The following is a 21,929-nucleotide window of genomic DNA, read 5'->3' on the forward strand; positions in this document are numbered from 1 at the left end:
GGAGACCGGATAGTAATTTATTACAGTAAATGAGACGGGAGGTAACAAACGCATGGATCATAATTTCAGAATCAGCAGACTAGGACATCGTAGGGCGAATCCTTGCGATGTTGCGAAGATGGGAAAACGCTACTCCAGTAATATTCTTACTTGTAACTGTAACAACAGATTAGTGTCAAATGTGACACCTACATTTTTAACTGACTCACTCTGGGTGATATTACATTGTGCGATGTATATAAAACAATGTACAAGTAAGAATCTCTCCCGTGTTCCGAGTTAAGCATGCCATAATTATTACTTTACATTTTACTTTCCTAATTTGTTTTTGTTTTTTTCAATGTATTTTTGCAGCACTTTTTGTTTCCTTGTACATTTTAACTTTGTTTTGTTGTTTGAATATTTTATGCCAATTTTGGTTGCTATGAAGCAATGTTCAATAAAAAAATAAAATAAAAAACGTTAAAAGTTAAAAAGAGAAAATAATTCGGGATCATTTTAGAAAATCAGCTCACTAAGCTGAGCAAGATCCTTTGGCTCTAAAACGGCTCTTCAGATTTTTAGTTGCTTTGATCGATATTTATCAAAAATAATGCAACATTATTCACAAAATGTATTAATGATACATTTTTATATCATACAACTACATTATAATAACCTTTATTTTTTCAATCTACAATGAACTTTTACCTAAATTAGGATTTCAACTTTTTATACTGAGTGACCCTGAAAAAGACAGGTAAAAACACGTACGGCCGTCGTTCACGTTAAAGAGTCGTCTCCTTGAGCCGTTACGTTCATGAACAACACATCACCTAAGTATACAGTAGTATACTTATTTATCCGCGTTGTAAAGTGTCCTGAACCGTAAGGTCCTCTTACCAAACAACTACACTATGGTTTAGAACATTATCATTTGTTTTTAGATATGTATCAGTTTATAGGCGTAATTTGTACTTGAATTATACTGTTGACACGGTAACTACACTAAAACGTGATTGTCAAAACACAGCTAACTAGCATGACCGGCTAACACGCATCTCAAATCTATAAAATTGAAATATTATTTGCCTACTAATTAATCAAATTTTGGTTTGTCATTCCCCCCTCTGAATTTTAGGATTCCAGCTCATACATTTTGTGCAGCCAGGATGAAAAGGAATGACAATACATTGAGACCAGCAGCAGGTTTGATATATTTATTACCCGCTGAGATTATTTTTCTCTTATTCAGTTCAAATCTTTCCGAATAAAGTTATACATACCAGTAATTCTCAATATTTTTGTCACTAACATACATCATATCAAATGTTTTTTGTTTTTTTTAGAAAAGTACTATAAGCACTGCCAATAATAATGATTTTAATAAATATATATAATACAAATAATAATGATGTATAATTTTGCCCACTTTTCTTGGTTAACTTTTTTTCTCTTCTTTTTCAATATTTTAATAATGATTTTATGGAAAAATAAATCACTCATTTTAATTTTCTTTCGATTGATATTAGAAAACTAAGTTTAGGGAGTGTAGCAAAAAACTTGTAAAAAATTGTAAAATGAGTGCTTTATTTTATTATGACAATTTTTAAGTTAATGTTGCAACATCCATGGCAGCCAGGGTGTTCTGGAAAGGGGATTAACCCATATGCAGCCCCTTCTTAAGGATTTTTCATTTTCCTAATCCTGAGGTTTTTGAGTTTTTCCTTGCCCTCATTTAAGTTTAAGATCAGGGGAGTTATGGAGGTCTGCGCAGCCCTTTGAGACTTTTTGTGATTAAGGGCTAAACAAATAGACATGACTTGACTAACATATATTTTAAATAGAATTAAACACTAATTACAAGTATTATATTTCCCTTCTATGATATTTTTGCAACAAGGCGGCGCAGTGGATGACTAGTAAGCACATTTGACTTACAGTTCATAGGTCCTGGGTTCTATTCCAGCTACCAGCCTCTGTGTGTTGAGTTTGCATGCTCTGGTTTCATTTCCCATTCCAAAAGCACTCATGGCAGGTCCATTTTTTCCCTGCGTGTGAGTGAATATGGGGATGCTTGTCCGTTTGTGTCCTACGACTGACAGGCAACCAGTCCAGGGAGTCTCTTATCCAGAACTTAATGTCAGATGTGATGAGTTCCAGCACACTTGAGAGGATAAGTGGTTGGAAAATGAATTAGTTTTTTGCAAATTATTTTTATATTATATATATATATTTATTTTTTTCAAAATTAGTATCTGAATTATGGGAACATAACACAAATAATCCATAAAATGATAAATTTTAGTAGATTAAATAAGAAATACAGAAAAAAACACATTAATTATAGATGAATGCAAGATATATATACTGTGTTATGAAATGTTTATATATTTTTATAAGTGCTAGTTGGCCTCTAAGTACCTCCAAATGTATTAATCTCCTTATTTAAGGACCACTGATTTATACAATCCCGATACATTAATTGCCAGATCAAAATAGGTACTATATTAAAGCATTTTGATTTTGCCATCAGGAAGCCTCCCTGTGCCGCTGTTCAATCAGAAGAAAAGGAATCGAATTCCCATGACGTCGGCTCCCTCTGAGAATGACTTCTATTCTCACACGGTATTCATGCCAAATACTGGCTCACTTGTCCCCTGTGGCACATCAGGTAGCGTATGCTTACAGGGTTCTTTTGTACTTTACCGCTATAAGAACATCAAATGAGTACAATGAATTTTCCATAACCTAGAGCAGGTATGACCCAGTCATTTTTGCTCTGATCCCGGATCCAGACTTAATATTCTCAGGCGGGACAGATTAGTAAAAAAACGACAAATTATTAGCTTTGTTTAGCAGTACTATGCTTTATGATTCAGACAACATTTGTAGCTTACCCTACACATTATAAACACTGATACAAAGGGATATTTTCTAGGCACAAAACATGACAAAAACAATAAAAAAATGATTTTCCTGTTTGGCATTGAATGTAATAACTGGTTTATTTTAACAGTTGAGCGAATCCAGCTTTACATCTGAACCAACTCCCAAACTAAACAAAACCAAGTGTGAGCTATGAATAAAAATACAATGCACCAATTTTTCTTCTGCTTTGAAATAAATGAAAAATACAAAATAGCAGTGAACATGCAATCACAACTACATAGAACTACCAGGCTGGGCATACTAAATCTGAGAAAGTAATGCACAATATTGTGTTTTATTAATATCGTCCATTATTTCCTGGTATTAACTTGTGTTAGTGCTCTTTTACACCTTTACTGCCTTCTAGCGGCAGAAAGGAGCATTTGGTTCATACTCATTCAAAAAAAAAGCATACATTTTGATAGAAACGAGTAAGAACTGCTTCTTTTTTGACCTACTCAGAAATTTTCGGCAGGCCAGATCAAATCATCCTACGGGCCAGATCTTAGACATGCCTGACTTAGAGACTGCCCTCAAACTTTAGCGCATCCTAAACTAAAACTCAGTTCTTTGTGAGCATTAGGTGGAATGTTACTTGCTTTTGAATGTGTTTTTTTTTAAACCTCACAGCTCAGAAGCAACATCTACACTTATCCAATCGATATTTGTGTGTGACTCTTTCCACAGATGGCTATGGGCCTTACCAGTTCTCAGGTTCATCTTTTGATGCTAATCCAAGTTACCAGTGGAACTGTCAGGACATGACGCAATCTACTCAGTCTCCACAACCTGGCAACTATAGACCTGCGCCGATGGGTTATTATGCACCTTTGCCGCATCCATACAAACCTGACAATACAAAGTGGGTTTTGTTTGTTTAATGTCTTGAAAAATAACATCATGGCATACACAATATACTGCACATGGTACTATTTGGCTGAGTTTTTAAGAAATTGGGATTTGTGTCATTCACAGCTCAATGATGGGAATGCCCAGCAACACTCAGAGACAACAGTCTCCCAGATCAGTTTTTCTCCCCACACAAAACCAATATCACACATCCTCCAGCATTCACAGCCCCTCAAGCAAGCAGCCATCTCATAGTGGGTTCGCTCAGCAACCACCTTATAGGCCCGCCAATCCTGCAACTTTCAGTTCTCTGCCTTCACCAATTGGACCACCTAGTGAGGCCGCTGCTCAGGCACAAAACAGGTGGAATTTTTCAAACAGTTTTGGACCACAGAAGCCTAAATTTGTGGGTAAAAGGAGTGCAAATATACCCCAGACTCCACCTGCAACTCAAGTGGTAATTTTCACACCCTTCTTTAGCATCTTTAAGTGTTTGAATTCACTGTATGTTTGTTATTTTGTTTATTTCTTTTTAGCTGAATTTTACTCCCAAAAAACTACAGTTTGACAACTCACTCAGAATTCTGACGGCAGTCATTGAGGGCATGAAACACTGGAGTCAGTTCAACGACAAAGTCACATATTTTTTTGAGATATTTGGTTCGTTGCCTGTCAATAACTTTTACCTCTTTTCATTCACTCTTGTTAAAACTGTAACATGATCTCCCCCCAGCTACTCTTGACTCTGCTGTCACACTTGGTGAATATGGAGCTAAGACCTTCCTGTTGAGGGATAGCAAGGAGGTTGTGCAGTGTCTCTTCTACGAAAATGTGAGTTGGGTAAATATGTAACATCACACTCAGTGTGGAGTAGTTTTCAAACAAATTTGATGTGTTATTTGCGTGATTGGGAAAAACAAAAGAGTGTTCAGTACAGTAAAAATTGGGCAATACGCCGCAGATTTTTTCCTAGGTTATGAACCATGTGGCAATGATGCGGTCAATTAATGGATGTTTTTAGGCAATGTCTTGTTTTTTTTTCTGAACGGCCACTGGTGGGTCTCTAGCAGAAAAGGTATTAGTAAGGTGGACTGTAGTGTGCTGGTGAAGAGGCGACTTAGCAGTTTTTAACGGATTTTGCTCGGGAGAAAAATAATTGTACACCGGGGGTCCGAGATTTGGTTTGTCCCTATTTCATTTATTTTCCCGGTTTTTTCCAAACGCTTATCCCCTCTAAAGATGTGGGGTTGTATGAGGCCATCCCAGCAAACATTGGGCTGTGGGCAGTGGACACTCTGAACTGGTTGCTAGCCAACTGCAAGGCATACAGCCATGCACCCATTCACCCTCACGCTCATTCCTACGGACAATTTTTGACTTGCCAATCAACGTGCTATGCATGTTTTTGGTACAAGGGTGGAAACTGGCACTCAGACACAGGGCGAACAATCAAACTCAGCACAGGAAGGCTTATAGCTGGACTTGAGTCCTGGACTTCTAAGCTGAGAGGCAGATATGTTTACCAGCTGCTGTCCACATTCTGATTATTTAAATATGTGTGTGTGTATATATATATATATATATATATATATATATATATATATATATATATATATATATATATATATATATAAGCACGGCGCAGTGGTTAGCGATTGTGCGGCACACACATATATATATATATATATATATATATATATCTCATCTCATCTCATTAACCGTACCGCTTATCCTCATTAGGGTCGCGGGGGGGCTGGAGCCCATCCCAGCCATCTCCGGGCAGTGGGCAGGGGACACCCTGAACTGGTTGCCGGCCAATCGCAGGGCACACAGGGACAGACAACTCATCCGCTCATTCACACCTAGGGACAATTTGGACCGGCTAATTCACCTGAAATGCATGTCTTTGGAATGTGGGAGGAAACCGGAGTGCCCGGAGGAAACCCACGCAAGCACGGGGAGAACATACAAACTCCGCACAGGAAGTCTGGAGCTGGATTTGAACCCACGACAGGTTCCCATGACATGAACTGCGCCGCCGTGCTGCTTATATATATATATATATATATATATATATATATATATATATATATATATATATATATATATTATATATGCACATATATATATAAAACAGACAGTTAAAAGCAAAAACGAAACCAAACAATGTGATTCCATTTGTGTCCTTACAGAAGTTTGACTTTGCTTTAGCGTCATTCAAGAACATGAAATACATATAAGGTTGAATTCACAATGTCACGATCTCATCTCATCTCATCAGCCGTACCGCTTATCCTCATTGGGGTCGCGGGGGGGCTGTAGCCCATCCCAGCCATCTCCGGGCAGTGGGCAGGGGACACCCTGAACTGGTTGCCAGCCAATCGCAGGGCACACGGGGACAGACAACTCACTCGCTCGCTCATTCACACCTAGGGACAATTTAGACCGGCCAATTCACCTGAAATGCATGTTTTTGGAATGTGGGAGGAAACCGGAGTGCCCGGAGGAAACCCACGCAAGCACGGGGAGAACATACAAACTCCGCACAGGAAGTCTGGAGCTGGATTTGAACCCACGACAGGTTCCCATGACATGAACTGCGCCGCCGTGCTGCCTATATATATATATATATATATATATATATATATATGTATATATATATATATATATATATATATATATATATATATATATATATATATATATATATATATATATATATATATATATATATATATATTATATATGCACATATATATATAAAACAGACAGTTAAAAGCAAAAACGAAACCAAACAATGTGATTCCATTTGTGTCCTTACAGAAGTTTGACTTTGCTTTAGCGTCATTCAAGAACATGAAATACATATAAGGTTGAATTCACAATGTCACGATATTTTAGTTAAAAAAAGCCAAACACTTCAGACACTTAAGTTCATATTTTTAGACTATTTTGTGATCTGAAAAACAAACAGGATGAGGAACAGCTTCCTCCCAAGAGCTATAAACCACCCTGAACTTCCATTTATAGCATCTATGAGCACCATGTACTGTACAACTGCCACTGTGAATATGCATATATTTGTTATATATTATTAATACCTATATATTTAAGCATCTCTATCCTTTTGCGCATTTTTTATTTGTTTTACTTTCACTGAAAGGTGAAGCCCTCCAATTCCGTTATACTTGTGTAATGACAATGAAGGCTTTTCATTCATTTGCACGTGTTCCCCTGAGTTAGATAAATTGTGGTGGAAATTGATTAAATCATTTATTTGGGTTTGTTCCAAATGGAAAACTATAATCTCATTATTAAAAAACGAGAGCGATTATTTAAATCTCAGGGGAAAATTGCGTGAATAAAAATTGGCGTCAAAGAATTAACTGCAGTTTTAAATATGTCCACTGGATGTCACTAAAGCTTAGTGGGTCGATCCCCGGCCAATCCAACAAGGAAAAATGTCCACTCAACTTTTGTTTGTTTTATTTTTCTCTTTTTAGACGTTTACCAATTGTTTATCCTAGGCGCCACATCTTATCTCCTTTAATTCCATGATCACTTTGTTCTCAATGACGATAAGGGCAGTTCTTACTCTTATCTGTTTGTTGATTTTTATTTTATTTAATTGATCCTTCATAAAGAACAAACTTCTAGTCATATTGACTTCTGTCTCCTATACAATAGAATAGATGACTGAGTGTGTAACCTTTATATATTGTATTACCCTTGTCAAAGATTTCTTTAATAGCAACACGTTTTCGGCCTCTTTTTAGAATCTATGAAACAGCAACAACAAACATTTAACAAAATTGACAGGCATTCTTAAATGACATAGTAAATTAGTAATAAAACACATGGCCTGACAGCAATAGATTTACCACATGAATGACTATAAAATGGCTTTCGCAATGATACAGTAAAGAGAGTTAAATTAAATTAAAGTATAGCCTTTATGTAAGTTTGAATGCAGGATAATTAAAATATAGCATACTTCCAAATTCAATGCATATGCTATAATACCCATTATTTGTTCACACAATTGACTGTTGTAATGCCAGATGTATCTCTGGGTATAATCTTAGTCTAGTTGTTAGGCTGGTCTGGAGCACTCTAGTTGTAGACAATGCATTTTGTGGTTACTGAGCCAAGCATAATTTAACCTGCTCTCATGCAATCAAGGCTAAATTTAGCCAAAATAGCAAACATATCCAGGCTTCATCCCCAAAGTGAATGTGTGTGGTGCCTCTTGCAGATTATTGAAGCACAGTTTGGGTCGACAAAACGAAATATCTTTTTGGCTTTTACAGTGGACCGGAACATATTTCCTCCACACCCTTCTAACCTTTTTAACCTCTGACCCATTTTCATGTCTAAAATTTCACAGGAGCTGGAGTTGCCTCATCTTGTTCGTGGTCAAATTCACCGCTGTATTGGTAACTATGATCGCAGGAAGGACGTCCTGGTGTGCTTGTCGGTTCGACAAGCCAAGCCCTCCGAGATCAGAAACGCTCCAGAGGCCATCAAAGCTTGTGATAATCACATGCGCAAACTTGTCCAATTATTTAATGAAGTTTAATATTTTTTTTAAACTAAATGAATAACAATCGGTAGGGAAAATAACAAATTGTTTACTTGGTTATTGTTTTTCTTAGAAAAGGCTTTAAATAGTTATTTTACTTCGGTAATAGGACCTTTATAAATTTGAGTTCACCTGCTTGTTTTGAATAAATTATTGTATCTTTTTTTGGCAGTCAATTAAGATGAAACAAATGGGACCACAATAATTCACTCCAAAGTCTTTTAATCATTGGCATTTTCTTATGAAAAAACTCACAAACAGGCAAAATAATGTTAACAGAATATTGCATACACAAGTAATGCAAGTTTAAAAACAGTCTGTTAAGAATAAAAAGGCAGCAACAACTGTACAGTACTTTTATTTACAGCCACAGAGAGCAAATAATAATAATAATCAAATTACCAATAAACGTCTACCAGTGCTGAAACTTTACAGTGTTTTTTTTTCTTTTTTACAAAAGAGTGGGTAAGCGGTTCTAACACATGTCTGTTAGTCCCACAGGAAGAAGTCTTAACTGTTCTTCACAACCCCTTTTGCAACATGACATCCTTAGAATTAACCTTTACTGATAATGGGAAATGACATCATCAAGACCCAAAATTAAAAACCTTTCACAACCTTTTCACATACAAATACTGTACCATCATACACTCTGAAAAGGAAGCTTTTCTTGATGGATTGGCAATGTGGCGATTACAGAGTCGGTAACAAATAGGGTGTTGAAGAACCTTTTCCCAAATCAAACATACACACCCGCACACACTCTTGAATAATGTGCTTGTATAATATAGGTGTGATTTGAACTCACCCCCGTTTGATCTCGTCTAAAGAGCTTTACTCAAACAGAACAAGGGTGCCAGGAAACGAGAAAGCTGTAATGCCATTCTAACCTAAAAGAACCCACTACAATTAAATAGATCTTTCTATTTAGAGCAATATCTTTTGTCATAATTAAACTCCATGTTTGTTCTGCTCATGGTCACTTCAAACCAATTTTTCCTACAAAATTCATTTGTAGGAATATACTGCATCAAGCTGTAAAAGACGAAACGATTAATATTTTTTCCCTTGAGTAAAACAAGTGGAGACAATGACCTGGTTATGGTTATAAACACTCGTCTTCGTGATATTGAAAAGGCACGCGTTGGTCACATCACACTATAACCGACAGCAGTTATATTAACATTTACAAAGTCATTCTTCTCATGCATTTTAATTTTTATTGAAAAAAAAAACCCTCCCTGGCTCTTGTGATTAAGTTTGCCCTGAACTAGAGGTAAGATCTTTGGCCTGGGCAAAAAAAGTCAATTATGAAGCCGGGCTTCTGTCTCTTGCTGATTTTTTTTAAATGTAATAATCCACTTGTCACGTGTTCTGTTTCTTTTTCTCTGTGGAGGATCTACACAGTATGCACGCTATCCTGACGACTTCGGAAGGGTGATTTTTTTTTCTGTCCCCGACAAGCCTTTTGTGTCACGACCGGAACAAGTAGTTGTGACAGTTTTTTGGAGGGGAAACGGTAAATATCAAGTTTTCGAGGTAGTCAGGGTAGCGGGCATGCAGCTCACTTCGGAGCTGTTCAAAACAAAAAAGTCAGGAAAAAGGTTTGATACTTGGGCCACGTAACTGAAAAACAAAGATCTAGTGTTAATTTATATTTGAAGACGTCAACAGTATTTGTGCATTGATACATCATTACTTTTTTTGAACAATGAGTACCGAAATGTTTAATTTCACAGAGGCCTTCTTGGTTCTTCATGGGAAAGCATTCCCAAGAATATAAGAATCGTAAACCTCAACTCTGTTTATCTAGTTCATATGTACAGTTGTCGTACAATAGTCTTTAGAGCTTAATTGAATGGTTGATTGCTCATATAGAGAAAGAAAATTCCAAATCATGATGTGCTTGCAGTTCTACAGCTCCTTTGTGTGCACCGTGTTTTGTCCTTTTGGAAATAGTTCATGGTCATGTGGCAATGTAATCGCAGAAGGACAATAAAATATCAAAAAAATCTGCAATAGTGATCAAGTTTGAATATCCCTTCAAATTATTATAATTAAGCCTCTTACATAATAGTAAAATGTACATTAACACATTTAGTGCCGAGGACGGCTCAAAACCAAATTGTCATTCCCCATATTAGTCAAAAGTCAATGAGTTTAAATGTTTATATGAAACACAACCGAAGTCACTTTACATGTAACACAGGAGAACATTGAGCAACAGATGGAGGAACGGTTTTATAACTGTCTTTTTGTGCATGGAAACTCAGAGAAACAAAACAGAACTATAAGAGAGCAGGCAGGGGAGTGGGCGACAGCTGCTCCTTTGGTGCATACTTTGCAAAAAAGGGCAAAAAGATGGTTAGCATCACTCCAACAATGGCCAGCATGTAGCCCCAGCCGATTTGGCACTCGCCGGCGTTGTAGATGTCCGAGTTGCCGCAAAAGGACCTGACGAGGGAAGAATTGAGGCCGAAGGGGTACACCAGCAGCCCTGCAGCCATGATGAACACTGCACAGAAACCACAGACAAGAATGTGTTAATATTGCCGCACATTCATTGAGGACATTTGTAAGTATAAAACACTTTTAAAATAAATATTTGGGTGCAGATTGTTGACTAAATCAATGTGTTTCCAACTGAAAGTGGTTTGCTGAAAATAATATATATAGTAATTTGCGATCTTAATTAAGATTACGAAATACTTTTTTAGAAAAAAAAGAACAAGTGGAGTGTGCTGAATAGCCACTTGGGGCAGTACAGGTTTTACAATAAAAGCATATGGGAAACAAAACAAACAGAAACAAATGATCACTCACATTTATGTTTCTAGGTATAAATGAAAATAATAACAATGGTGCAATGAAGTTCCTTTTTAAACAATTATTGTGCCATACACGGCATTTAAAAGAAGACACACTTCTTTAATACATTCTTTTATCTCGTTTTAAGTAATACAGAAAAGAGACACCCAGTTGCTTTGCCACAGAGAACAGTTAACTCCTGTAAATGGAGTCATTTTTCTTAGCCCAAAGCACTCAACACGGCTATCGACTCTGCTTCCAGCTATCATTGCCTCGCTCAGTCATCCTGAGCTCAGCTGGGCTTCTGCCCATGTCAGGTGTCATTGCGGTTTTAGCTGTGTAGAGTTGGATCTAGCCTGACACGGTTTTGGCTTGTGGTGGGATATCTATGCTTTTTAATTCAATCAGACGTTTGTTGAAGGAAGAGATGTTTACTTGTAAAAAATTCTCACTTGAAGTATGAGCAGAATAGGATACGAGGTTCTTAATCTGAGGAGTCCTCTGCCAGTGGAATAAAGTAAAATATATACTGTATTTCACTATTTTACAATCGTTCAGAGTAGAAAATCATAACTATGCAATCTAAGAAGCAAAGACAACCTTCACAGAAGACATGACAAGCTCGTTGAATGCAATGGATGGGTAACAACATCAAATTTGAAAAAGCTTGACAGTGGGCTAATTACAGCACATGTTTTGTCTGATTGACAGAAAAGACAAGAGAGGCTTTATATTATAAAATGGATACAAAAATGCTTTTATCATTATTCATGAGTCCCTGCTGGTCTCATCCTAAAAGGAATGGACAGCGTGATGAAAGCTCGAGCTGACGTAACGTGATGCCAAGAGACTTAACGTTTTCTTGCTTGTGCAAGGATGTGCAACCAAGTTGGACTGCACGTGAACTTCACAAGGCAGACTTAAATCCTTTATACTTATGATGCGTTAGTAAAAAACATTGAAATACCTGAGACACATTTGATTAAAACCAAATTCTGAACGATTCAAATCTTCCAACCGTCTCAATTTGAGAATAAGAATATTATCCTTGATTCGACTAATTGAATGATAGGTTGATTTATCGTATTTTCCACACTATAAGGTGTACCTCGTTATAAAGCGCATCCCCAAAAATAGTGTTCTATGATAGTTTTTCATATATAAGGCGCACACGACTTTAAGGAGCATGGATTTAATCAACGTAATGCCTAGGGTTGCACGAAAATAGCCGTATTTGCGCACTGATTGACCAGTCAGAATATATCACTTACTACAATTTCACACGGATGCATACATCACTTTGAATGCAATGTGAATCAAATTCAGATGACATTGTGGAGTGTGGCAGATCCCATCCACTAGATGCCAAGTGATGCAAACACCATGTGAAAAGGCATTAGGTCTTAACTCATCATCACATTATTTTTTGTCACAGGGCTAATTGTTGATGTTATTATTGGGCCGGGCTACAATAATATTTTTAGACATTAAACTGGCCCGTGGTGCAGGCTGCTTGCAAAGTCTTAACAAAGTGCAACAGATTCTGAACTGAATGACGACAAGGACATGGCGGGAAGCGGTTTGTCCGTTCTGAACTGAATGAAGATAACAGCATTCTGGGAAGTAATTTGTTCATCCTGAAATATATAAACTCATGGCAGCAGGAAATCAAAACTTTATAACTGTCAATGCTTAATTTGAGCTGAGAAAAAAAATCAAACAACATTCTTTCTACTCTAACATAACTGTTATGTGACTAAAAAATAGTGTGATAACGAAAAAAGAGCTAATGGGTTGTGTCTAATTCTAAGGGTCTATAAATGGGAACCGGCACACTCCACAATTTAATTTGAGTACAATTCAAATTTATCCAAATTTGATCAACCAACCATGTTCTTAGAGGCTTGGTGGTAAGGAATCGGTCCAGTTTGAATCCCATTGCCACCATTCCTATGTGATTGTGGTCAGCGCTAATTTTTTTATTGACTGATCTATAGTTGCAAAAACATGGTAACGCATTTTTAAATTCAACATACATGTGTATCTGTGGACAGTGGCACTAATATTGTGTCTAGATAAAACAGTCACTTGTGACAGATGTGACTACCTCACTTGGAAATTCATAACATTCCTTTTTAGTTATGGGAAAATGTTTATATATGATTATAGTAGCACCCCAACTGGAGAAAATCAGAGTTTTCAATCAAAAAACACCGCACTACAATACAGTCAGTCATGACCGTCGAGCCCCAAGTGAAGGAACTAAATTAACCTTGAATCTCTTTCCTGGTGGCCAAGCGAGAAATAGAAAGCTGCTGCATGAGGTGGTCAAGCGGGTTCACGGTGGCGAGATGGAGATTGAATGAGTTTGCGAGGCAGCAAGATGTGTGACAAGCTGCCGACCATGCGTGACACTCAATCAATTTCATCACATGCCTCTGACACAGTAACTGGTTCTTACAAAAAAAATCACTACATGCCCAGATCATAGGAGTGCTCATGTGTCACTCAGGTGCAGGCCTGAGGCAACAATATAACCTCCAAAACCTCTGAAGCACCCATCTATGACCTGATATAAATTTTCATATCAGCATGTATATTGCTTTTGAAAACCGGGAATGTGGTTTTCCTGCTTAATTTTATCTGACATACAAAGATGAAGGCCTGTCTAGACACTGACAATAGAGTTGATACAGCCTGTCTGCAACCTTCTATTTAAAGTATTCCCAAACTGATTTTGTTTAGTCAGGCACAGAACGTGTAGTGTTTCACCCCACAATTTTGAAAATATGTTGCAAAATATTCAACGCGCCGGGGACTCAAGAAATTTAGTCTCAAGGTTGACCCATCTGGCTTGTTTCACATCTAGAGCTGTGATTTTATCGAAAGGAACACAAACTTTCTAAATGGCAAATCCTATTAACACAAGGTGTGAGGTAGCTCTAAAACAGCAGTTGTTGTGGACAGCAATTACATACCACCCATTTCTGCTTGGAGACATTGAAACTTTGTTTACCCTGCCACTGGGGGCCTTGTGACTTTTGTTGAAGCAGAGTTGTGAGCTTTGATTTTCAAAAGCTGTGTAGGATAAGATAGATAGATCGATAGATACTTTATTCATCCCCGTAGGAAAATTCACACTTCCAGCAGTATCTTTGTGTTGAAAATAAAACAATAATAAAGTAAAAGGAACATAATACAAAAATACCCAATGTAACGTGTTGATATAGAGTATTTAGATAGTGCTACATAAAATACACACTGTAATAAAAATAGGGTTATATGCAAATGTGGGGGTGTGGTTTAATGTGGGCATTCACTGTCCCGGGTAGAGTTAAACAGCCTCATGGCATGAGAAAGAAATTATCTCCTCAGTCTGTCTGGATAAGTTCACATGCCGCCGTTATCATGCGTTCCTTGTTTGCCCTTGCCTTTTTTTAGGTAGGCGATTGTGTAATGCCGGATAGCTTCCCGTAAGCGGCATTTTCGCCGTGTCCTTTGGTTTATTCTCATTCTGATTCGCGACGGCTTTCCTGTTTTGCTTGTTCCCGGTTGTCTCCCGCTAGCTGTACACAGTGTATTTTGGCCCTGAGTGACACGTGAGCACTCCTATCATCTAGGCAGGTGGTGTCCATTGGTTTATTTCTGATTGGGTTTGCGTAGCCAGTTTTTGTTGTTGTTTCCCAGTTAGCCTGGCTGCTACCTGCGTGTTTTTGGTCAGCCAGCTTCACGGTTTTCCGCCTAAGGTTGCGGCCGCTTTACAGAGATTGGTCCCAGATAGCCCGTCATTGGGTACTCTCCCGTGTGTTATTTTTGCCAGTTAGCCCCTTTTTGGCTGCTCGCCCTTTGTTGCATCATTACTGCATCCATCTGCGCCTAGGCATAGGCATGTTCTACAAAAACTACCAAAACTTGACTTAAAACACTGTAACCTCTTCGAAAAAATTAACACATAAAACTATATGACAACTGGCTAGGGTGTTGGTATTCCTCCGATGATGTCACAGCTTGGGATGCTGTTTTCAAAATGCATTTTTGGGGAAAATTGTTTGAATATGCTGATTAAATATACAGTAGATAGATTTTCTGCCACAACTGTGTACTATTTTCGCATATTTTGCATGTTTAAGAGTTTGGGAATACTATTAAGGAGAGAGCTTAAATGTTGGAACAATACCATACTATGTGTTGTATAATTTCTGCAAGGATGTGAGAACCTACTGGCAGTTTCATTAATAAAAATGCTGTTGGGTATGTTATTTAATAGATAATGTGTACTTTGAAGTTCTTTATCTTCAATGTGGAGAGAACCCCACTTCAAAGATATTCAAAATAAAGCAAGAATATATTTTATTAAGATGCAGCCAGTGAGTGTAAAATCCATTTCCTTGCTTCCTCACACAAGTGGAGACCAGCTCCATTTGGATAAGACTCATTCGATATGGTAATGAACAGTAACTATTATAAAAGAGAGAATTAATTCCTCAATCATTTTCTTTTTATTTGACAGACACAAAATGTGATTTTTTTTCCCTCATTGGTATTGGATTGGGCAGCCTTTTTGTGCATTTTTGTTGCTCTAAATCTCAACAGCAAATAATATGTAATGCATGGTGGAAAAGTGCTGCTTAATTACAAATCCGTGTCCTGGAGCTGTACATTACAGTTAATGTTTTCTGTCTTCTTTACCTTCACCTTGTTTTTCCTGTTATTGGTTTTACAGCTAACAGATACAATAAATAACACAGGTGAATCGCTCAATGTCATTACCACCATGCTGATAACAATAACCCAGATGCGATCTAGAAAATTATACTCTGATTTACACCAGCAGCTTGGGGTTGCGAATGCAACGTGACTCCCATACACAAACGTACTAATTGGATGTATTGCTCATCATGTTAAGAAGTTAATGAATCAATCAGATGTTGGATTTTAAAAGACAAGGTGTTTTACGGGGATTACCCTAATCCCAGTTTGAGAAAATGTTTAGTATTTATCAGGTATGTACTGCAGAGTTACATTAGTTCTCGTTCATTGGTCCTTATTTTCTAATTGAATGTATTAAAGGTGAAGATATTTGATACTTCCTATAAAAAACAAAGCACTGTAAGTGTAATTCAGCACAATATGAACCTGAAACACTTAAAAACCGTTTTTTAAAAAATATGATATCAGGAACAAGGATGAAAATGGGACAGGGCTTAAAAAGGTAAAAAAGGGTGTGGCGAAAATACTGTATTTATGTGTGTATAACGCACACCCCAAATATTTTTAATTAAAAATCAGTATACAATTTGGTTTGACTTTTACTCAACTTAAACTAAGCATTAAAAGTGACAAACATTGTTGAATACATGCGTCCATGATTTAAATAATTTAAGTAAACTATGAACACATTTACAACATAACATTTTAAAAATGGCCCCTGAGTAAAAATAGGTCTCAAATCAGTGACATTCAGCCTGGGCAGGCAGGCAAGGAGGTGAAAATGTAAGATTAAAACCATACTCTTAGGGATCATTTCTATAGTTTTTTGACATCTGCTTCACGGCTAGATAGTGAGCACAGATTTTTGCAATCTGGAGATGGAATAAGAGCTTGCTCTGTCCACTCCACGCATCGGCCCGGTATTGCAGTGCCTTCGGGAACGGTGCATTCGCAATGATCGCAGCAAGGCTTAAGGGCTAGGACCTTAGCTTGGCCTTTTGGCTGAGAGTAAGAGTCCCGGCTCCTTGGCTTTGTAGCGTATTATGAACTGACCGATAACGGATAATGGATAATTAATAACGAAGATAGAACAATAACCCTTAAAACCCCCCATTTATTCAGTGTTGGTTTTGCTCATTTACTTCACAATTTTGGCATTTTCTTGTTCAATCTTGATAATACAAGTATTACAGTATGTAGCACATTATTTTGCTGAGTGTCTGCTGATGCAGATTGAGGCACATAATTCTCTTGCCTCATGGTAGAGGGAAATAGTGAGACCAAGGATTCTGATCTGGAGCACACCTCAGCCCTATAGAATTGAATGTATTTCAGCATTAGCAAGCTGACAGCAAGTCCATTCATCTAATAATTTCTTTCTTGTGGCATGGACTTTTCGTATTGCAGGATTACCTATCTAGTGATGCTTTTGTTCAAATGTACAGCGTGTAGACTTTATTCATAAATGAAAGTGACACAATAATGTTTTTTTTCTATGCTACAGTTTATATATTGCTTTCTTGTCCTGCCAATCAAATGTTGAATAAGAGATTTATAAGAGGTTTATTTAATTGTAAATCTGAGTGTGCCTCACCAGACACGAACCTCACCGCAAGAGACTGTTTCAAACTTGTTAGGAGTTAATCTTCTCTCCTGATGAATCCCAAGGTGCCTATCTGGGATCTGGCAAACCATAGGTGTAAACAGCAAGGACTCCATCCTAATGTGACATACTCTAGTCTGCGCACAGCCATGATAATTAAGCTCAATGAGCCTCTGGGAAATTAAGCTAATGACAGTTGTACAAGTATCTTCCTGTTCCAGAACAGGGGAGAGTCAAGGTGTGCAAGTACACAGAGGCAACCGAATGTTTTCATTGAAAGAAGGAGTCGGAGAAAAGGAAAATTGTGTCGCTGAGCATTTGCAAACATAGTAAAGGTGAAAGAAAGCGTGCAAAAGAACATTTTTCAGATACATTTGATCCCATAATGACACAATTTTGATCTTTGAGTGGGTAACATAAAAAAAGTTAGTTTGTGACAGAGTATACCTTGAATGTAATCCCAAAAATTAAAAGATCGTTAGAATGTGTAACGGACCATTTTTTGTTTTTGTTCTTTTTAGAATTGACTTCAGTTGCCAGTCTGGACTTAGCACTTTAAAATCCAGTGTATCTTTAGTAGCTAGTGTCATTGTAACATTAGGCATTAAGAAAGTTAACTGAAAGCCCGTCATGTCCAAGGGAAACATTGCTAACCCAGATAAAATAGACGTTCTTTCACTTTTTGCTAAATTCATCCAAACTCCCCAGCAATTGTCCACTGATGCCATTATGAAGAGGGGACATGACCTTGAGGTCGGTACATACAGGGTGGATAGAATGGTGGTGGTGACGATGAGAAGAGGGAGAGGAAATAAAATACAGTGCGATAGAAGAGATTAGCGGGGTAATAAAAAGGCTTCTGCTATCTTTAGAATGAGCAGGTCTGACCGCAAACAGGTCAATCACAGCTCAGTAATTGCTCCGTTTATCACAGAGTCACTCAGACTGCAGAATTGACTGTCATGTAGACACGGACAACAGAGTGGACAGCCGATTTGGCCAAGTATATATTTGTTCAGAAAACAACAAGAACATTGTACATCAGTGTTTGAATACTGCTTTGTACCTTTGGACAATAGGTATTTCAATCAGATCAAAACATGACATACGTATATATGGACATCAAAGATCTATTTTGATGCAATGATAACCATGCTTGCAACCAAACATACCTCAAACCCCATTGAGAAAACACATAACAGGCTGTTTTTTGTCCAAAAAAAATCTTGGTTTAGCAAAGCTCCTGCTAATCTTCAGATTTAAGTATGGTATCAATGTATCAATGTACGCATTTACATCAAGTATATTCGTAAATAATTTCACTCTATAAATCCCAATTTAATTCCTTGAGCCATGTAGGATGATTGATTGCCGGTACCTGATTGAATGCGATAAATGTGTTGTGATAAAAAACAGTGACAAATGCTCCCCCAATGCGTGCTAAGGCATCTGAACTCAGCCCGCAATAGCAAATCTCCATCCTGGGAGCACTGCAGCTATGATGACACATGAATCTCAAATGCTGCATCCAATCTATCAATTTAATTACTTCCATTTCCATATCCCCATCTTTTTTATACTGCGAATTAATTCAAAGCTCAGACAAATTGCTTGTCCTTGACTCCCTTATCCCTTACGAGTCGACCCAGAGCACGCATGCGGTTTGTGTCGACGTACATCCTGACCAAACCCAATCTGTAACTCAATCCATCTCGCCCACCTCATATACAGTATTAAATTAGCAACAGGGACAGGGTACCTGTACTTCACAAGCACCGATTGCAAAATAAATAATGGTACTACTTTAATGAAAGTGTCAATTACGTTGAAGCCATCAATCAAGAAAGAGCAAGCAGTGTTAAAAAAGAAAAAAAACACAAAAAAAAAAGAAAAACTCTTTGGTGCATGTTTGTTTATATGTCAATTTGGGTGCACTGTCCATGGCTGGGTGAGTTCATCATGTTGACAGCCTTTGGCCTTGGGCTAAAATAAGGTTTCATCACCATCTCTGGCCTAAGCACAAATGGCAGCTGAGACCACTGGCACAACATGCAGACTTTTTCCCCGACGTAAATTCTTCATGTGGTGACATATTAGTGAGGAAAAGTCTAATACCCTACAAATATCCACAGGTATTAATATAAAACCTAGCATGACGGAAATTTAGTCAGGTAATGCTGATGAACTTATAAGGCTTTGGTTTGGTTGGGTATTAGTTGGATTTATAAGCATCATGCATTGTGTGAGGATTCATAAGAATATAAAACTTCTCACGAAAAAATAGAAATATCAGACCATGCCTTTACTGGAATTCTTTCTCAAGGTTCCTTACCTAACAAAGAAACTTCAATGAACATTTGATGTTGCTGTATATGAGCTGGTGTGTAGGTTTTAATCAGGGCAACAACATAATGAATTACTACAGGAGATGTGGAAACCTGTTGGGCTCTTATAATGAACTTTGGGCATTAAAGAAAATGGACCAGCAGGGAGATTGACAGGGAAAGACGGGGTGGGATGAGATCTGGCAGGGGTCAGTGGGGGGCTGTGAGGGTCGTCCTGGCTCCCTCCTACTGTGCGGGGCTAGATGAGGCTGGTGGGCCCAGTGGAGTTGCTCTGGGTTTTGGGGCCGGACCTCTGATGGGTGCTGCTGCCAGGGGTGGGAATGGTGTGCCCTGAAGTTGGTTGGCTTGGGATGTTGTCGGGCCTTACACCTTTTTTGATATGGGCTTCCTGTATACTAAGATTCTTCACCACACCAGCACCAACCATAATTCAGGAGCTTTAGATTATGTAAACAAAACATACTGGTGTCTGTGGTAAACACTCTGCCCATTTTAATATAATACTCATTTCTTTTTGTTTCTGAATATAGGCACCAACCCCTGTGAAAGGGGCCAGCATCTTGACTGCATTGCAGACATGCTAACCACAAGGTCACTCTTTCTGCCTCATATAATATGTCAACTGTAAACTAAGAAGCCACAAACAAATCCACCACAGTTTCTCCTGAGCAGACAAATGGCCTCCGTCCCTCATTTGGATCGATTGCGCGCTTTCAGACAAAAATACGACCTGGGCGCGTAATAAAGACGACCACTGAGACACAAGGGTGCGAAGCGCTAATGTGGTAAAAGCAGCTCCTTGGTTACAGCTAACTTCTTTAGGACGGCATGTGGATCTTTTTCATTTCCAAGCGATACGCCAAACATAAAGTAAATAACTATACAAAATTACAATGGCACACAAATATCTAACACTACATAGAGTACCGTATTTTCCAGAGTAGTCGCTCTGAGTGTAATTCACATAGAAGCTAAAATGCTTGGTAGAAAAAAACAACATGTTGAGATGAATGACCACCCTTTTCTCATAATAGCCTTGAAATTCATATGAAAACTGACCCAGGCTACCTTGTGTTAAATTCCAATCATCTTATTGTAAAATACAAAAGTGGCTTCGCTCTGTCACTCAGTAACAGCCGAATACTCTCGCCCAACAATTTCTTTTTTGTTTGAATCACTGAGAGAGAAAGCTTTCTAATTTGACAGGCATCACTTTAATGACCTTGGCATGGAAAAAAAGCATAGAAAAAGGCCAATCACGGCTCTGGAGTCAAGTCTGTGAAGAGAAATATGCAGATTCTCTTAAAATCAAGAAACCAATTATCGTGGCTAATAATAACTTGCCATTGCATTTTAGATAAATGCAACATAAAATAAAAGGCCCTCAAGTGAAACACTGACAACTAATCACAGCACCTCTCTTGGGGCTCAGAATAACATTATAGCACAGCGGGAGTACTGAAAAGCATGTAATGAGAATATCCATGACAATTTAGTCACAAAATGTCCAATTATCCATTTGTAGGCTTTTAAAGCTGCTATGAGACCATCAGCCTCCTTCCTTTGTGGTCCAACAGTCGAGACTCATAGGAGCCTCAGTGTGTCGTCACTTCAGCCTATCAAATCTTTGCTGCTGCAGCAATGGGACTGCAAATGGTGCTACAAGTCCCGCGTATAAATGTGAAGGTCAACTAGAATACAAATATAATTTATTATAAATTCAGAACTACAAACCGGTACTTTTTTTCTACATTACTAAACTGCGGCTTACAAAACAATGCAGCTTGTTCTTTTTTTTTCTTTTCTGAGAGGCGGAATTTGTCAGGAACGACTTCCGACGTGCACCGGGCCCTTCCTCTGGATCTTAGCGCGTCCAAAGCGGGTTGCCTCAGCCGCACCTAGCAGCCAGGGTAATCCGACTGTTTAGCAAAAACTAAACATCGCAGGGGCCCAGGGTGGGTAATAGGGCAATGTGATTTCTGCTCAGAACTCTGAATGTGAAAGCTAAGAAATTCAATAAAGTGCGAATAAATGACAGTAGTAACTATGACTCAGTTTGTAGGAAATTGCCTCTTCATCTAATCAGTGACAGACATGAAGGGAGGAATAAAATTCCTGCTGT

General features: G+C 38.0%; 2 protein-coding genes and 1 pseudogene across 4 annotated transcripts in view; 2 read left to right on the top strand and 1 right to left on the bottom strand.

Annotated features, from left to right (window-relative positions):
* Window positions 1–796: 796 nt before the first annotated feature.
* Window positions 797–8,768, top strand: spata22 (spermatogenesis associated 22). Of its 3 annotated transcripts, none has more exons than XM_088321551.1 (8): window positions 797–867; window positions 1,121–1,188; window positions 2,516–2,653; window positions 3,598–3,772; window positions 3,886–4,216; window positions 4,296–4,419; window positions 4,493–4,590; window positions 8,147–8,768. In XM_088321551.1, the coding sequence occupies exons 1-8, from the start codon at window positions 800–802 to the stop codon at window positions 8,336–8,338; spliced, it is 1,194 nt and encodes a 397-aa protein (XP_088177677.1). In that variant the 5' UTR covers window positions 797–799; the 3' UTR covers window positions 8,339–8,768. The 3 variants fall into 3 exon arrangements, with proteins under 3 accessions (XP_088177677.1, XP_088177678.1, XP_088177679.1); XM_088321552.1 differs by having other exon boundaries at window positions 815–872; XM_088321553.1 differs by having other exon boundaries at window positions 858–978.
* lhfpl7 (LHFPL tetraspan subfamily member 7) overlaps window positions 8,684–21,929 on the bottom strand; it is a 121,751-nt gene continuing 108,505 nt past the window's right edge. Inside the window, exon 3 of the mRNA XM_088321554.1 lies at window positions 8,684–10,856. Coding sequence (XP_088177680.1) covers window positions 10,630–10,856 — 227 coding nt within the window. The 3' untranslated portion in view covers window positions 8,684–10,629. The remainder of the gene's footprint in view (window positions 10,857–21,929) is intronic.
* LOC148349527 (U2 spliceosomal RNA) lies at window positions 16,669–16,813 on the top strand (annotated as a pseudogene).

Source organism: Urocampus carinirostris, chromosome 17 (genome assembly GCF_059441175.1).
Source record: "Urocampus carinirostris isolate Australia breed hairy pipefish chromosome 17, RoL_Ucar_1.0, whole genome shotgun sequence".
Lineage (NCBI taxonomy): Eukaryota > Metazoa > Chordata > Actinopteri > Syngnathiformes > Syngnathidae > Urocampus > Urocampus carinirostris.

Excerpts from the sequence above, each read along its gene's own strand:
- spata22 (XM_088321551.1), top strand. The coding sequence starts at position 800 with ATGAACAACACATCACCTAAGTATACAGTAGTATACTTATTTATCCGC. Across the intron at positions 3,773-3,885 it reads TACAAACCTGACAATACAAA|CTCAATGATGGGAATGCCCA; the intron begins GTGGGTTTTGTT and ends TGTCATTCACAG. Across the intron at positions 4,420-4,492 it reads ATATTTTTTTGAGATATTTG|CTACTCTTGACTCTGCTGTC; the intron begins GTTCGTTGCCTG and ends ATCTCCCCCCAG.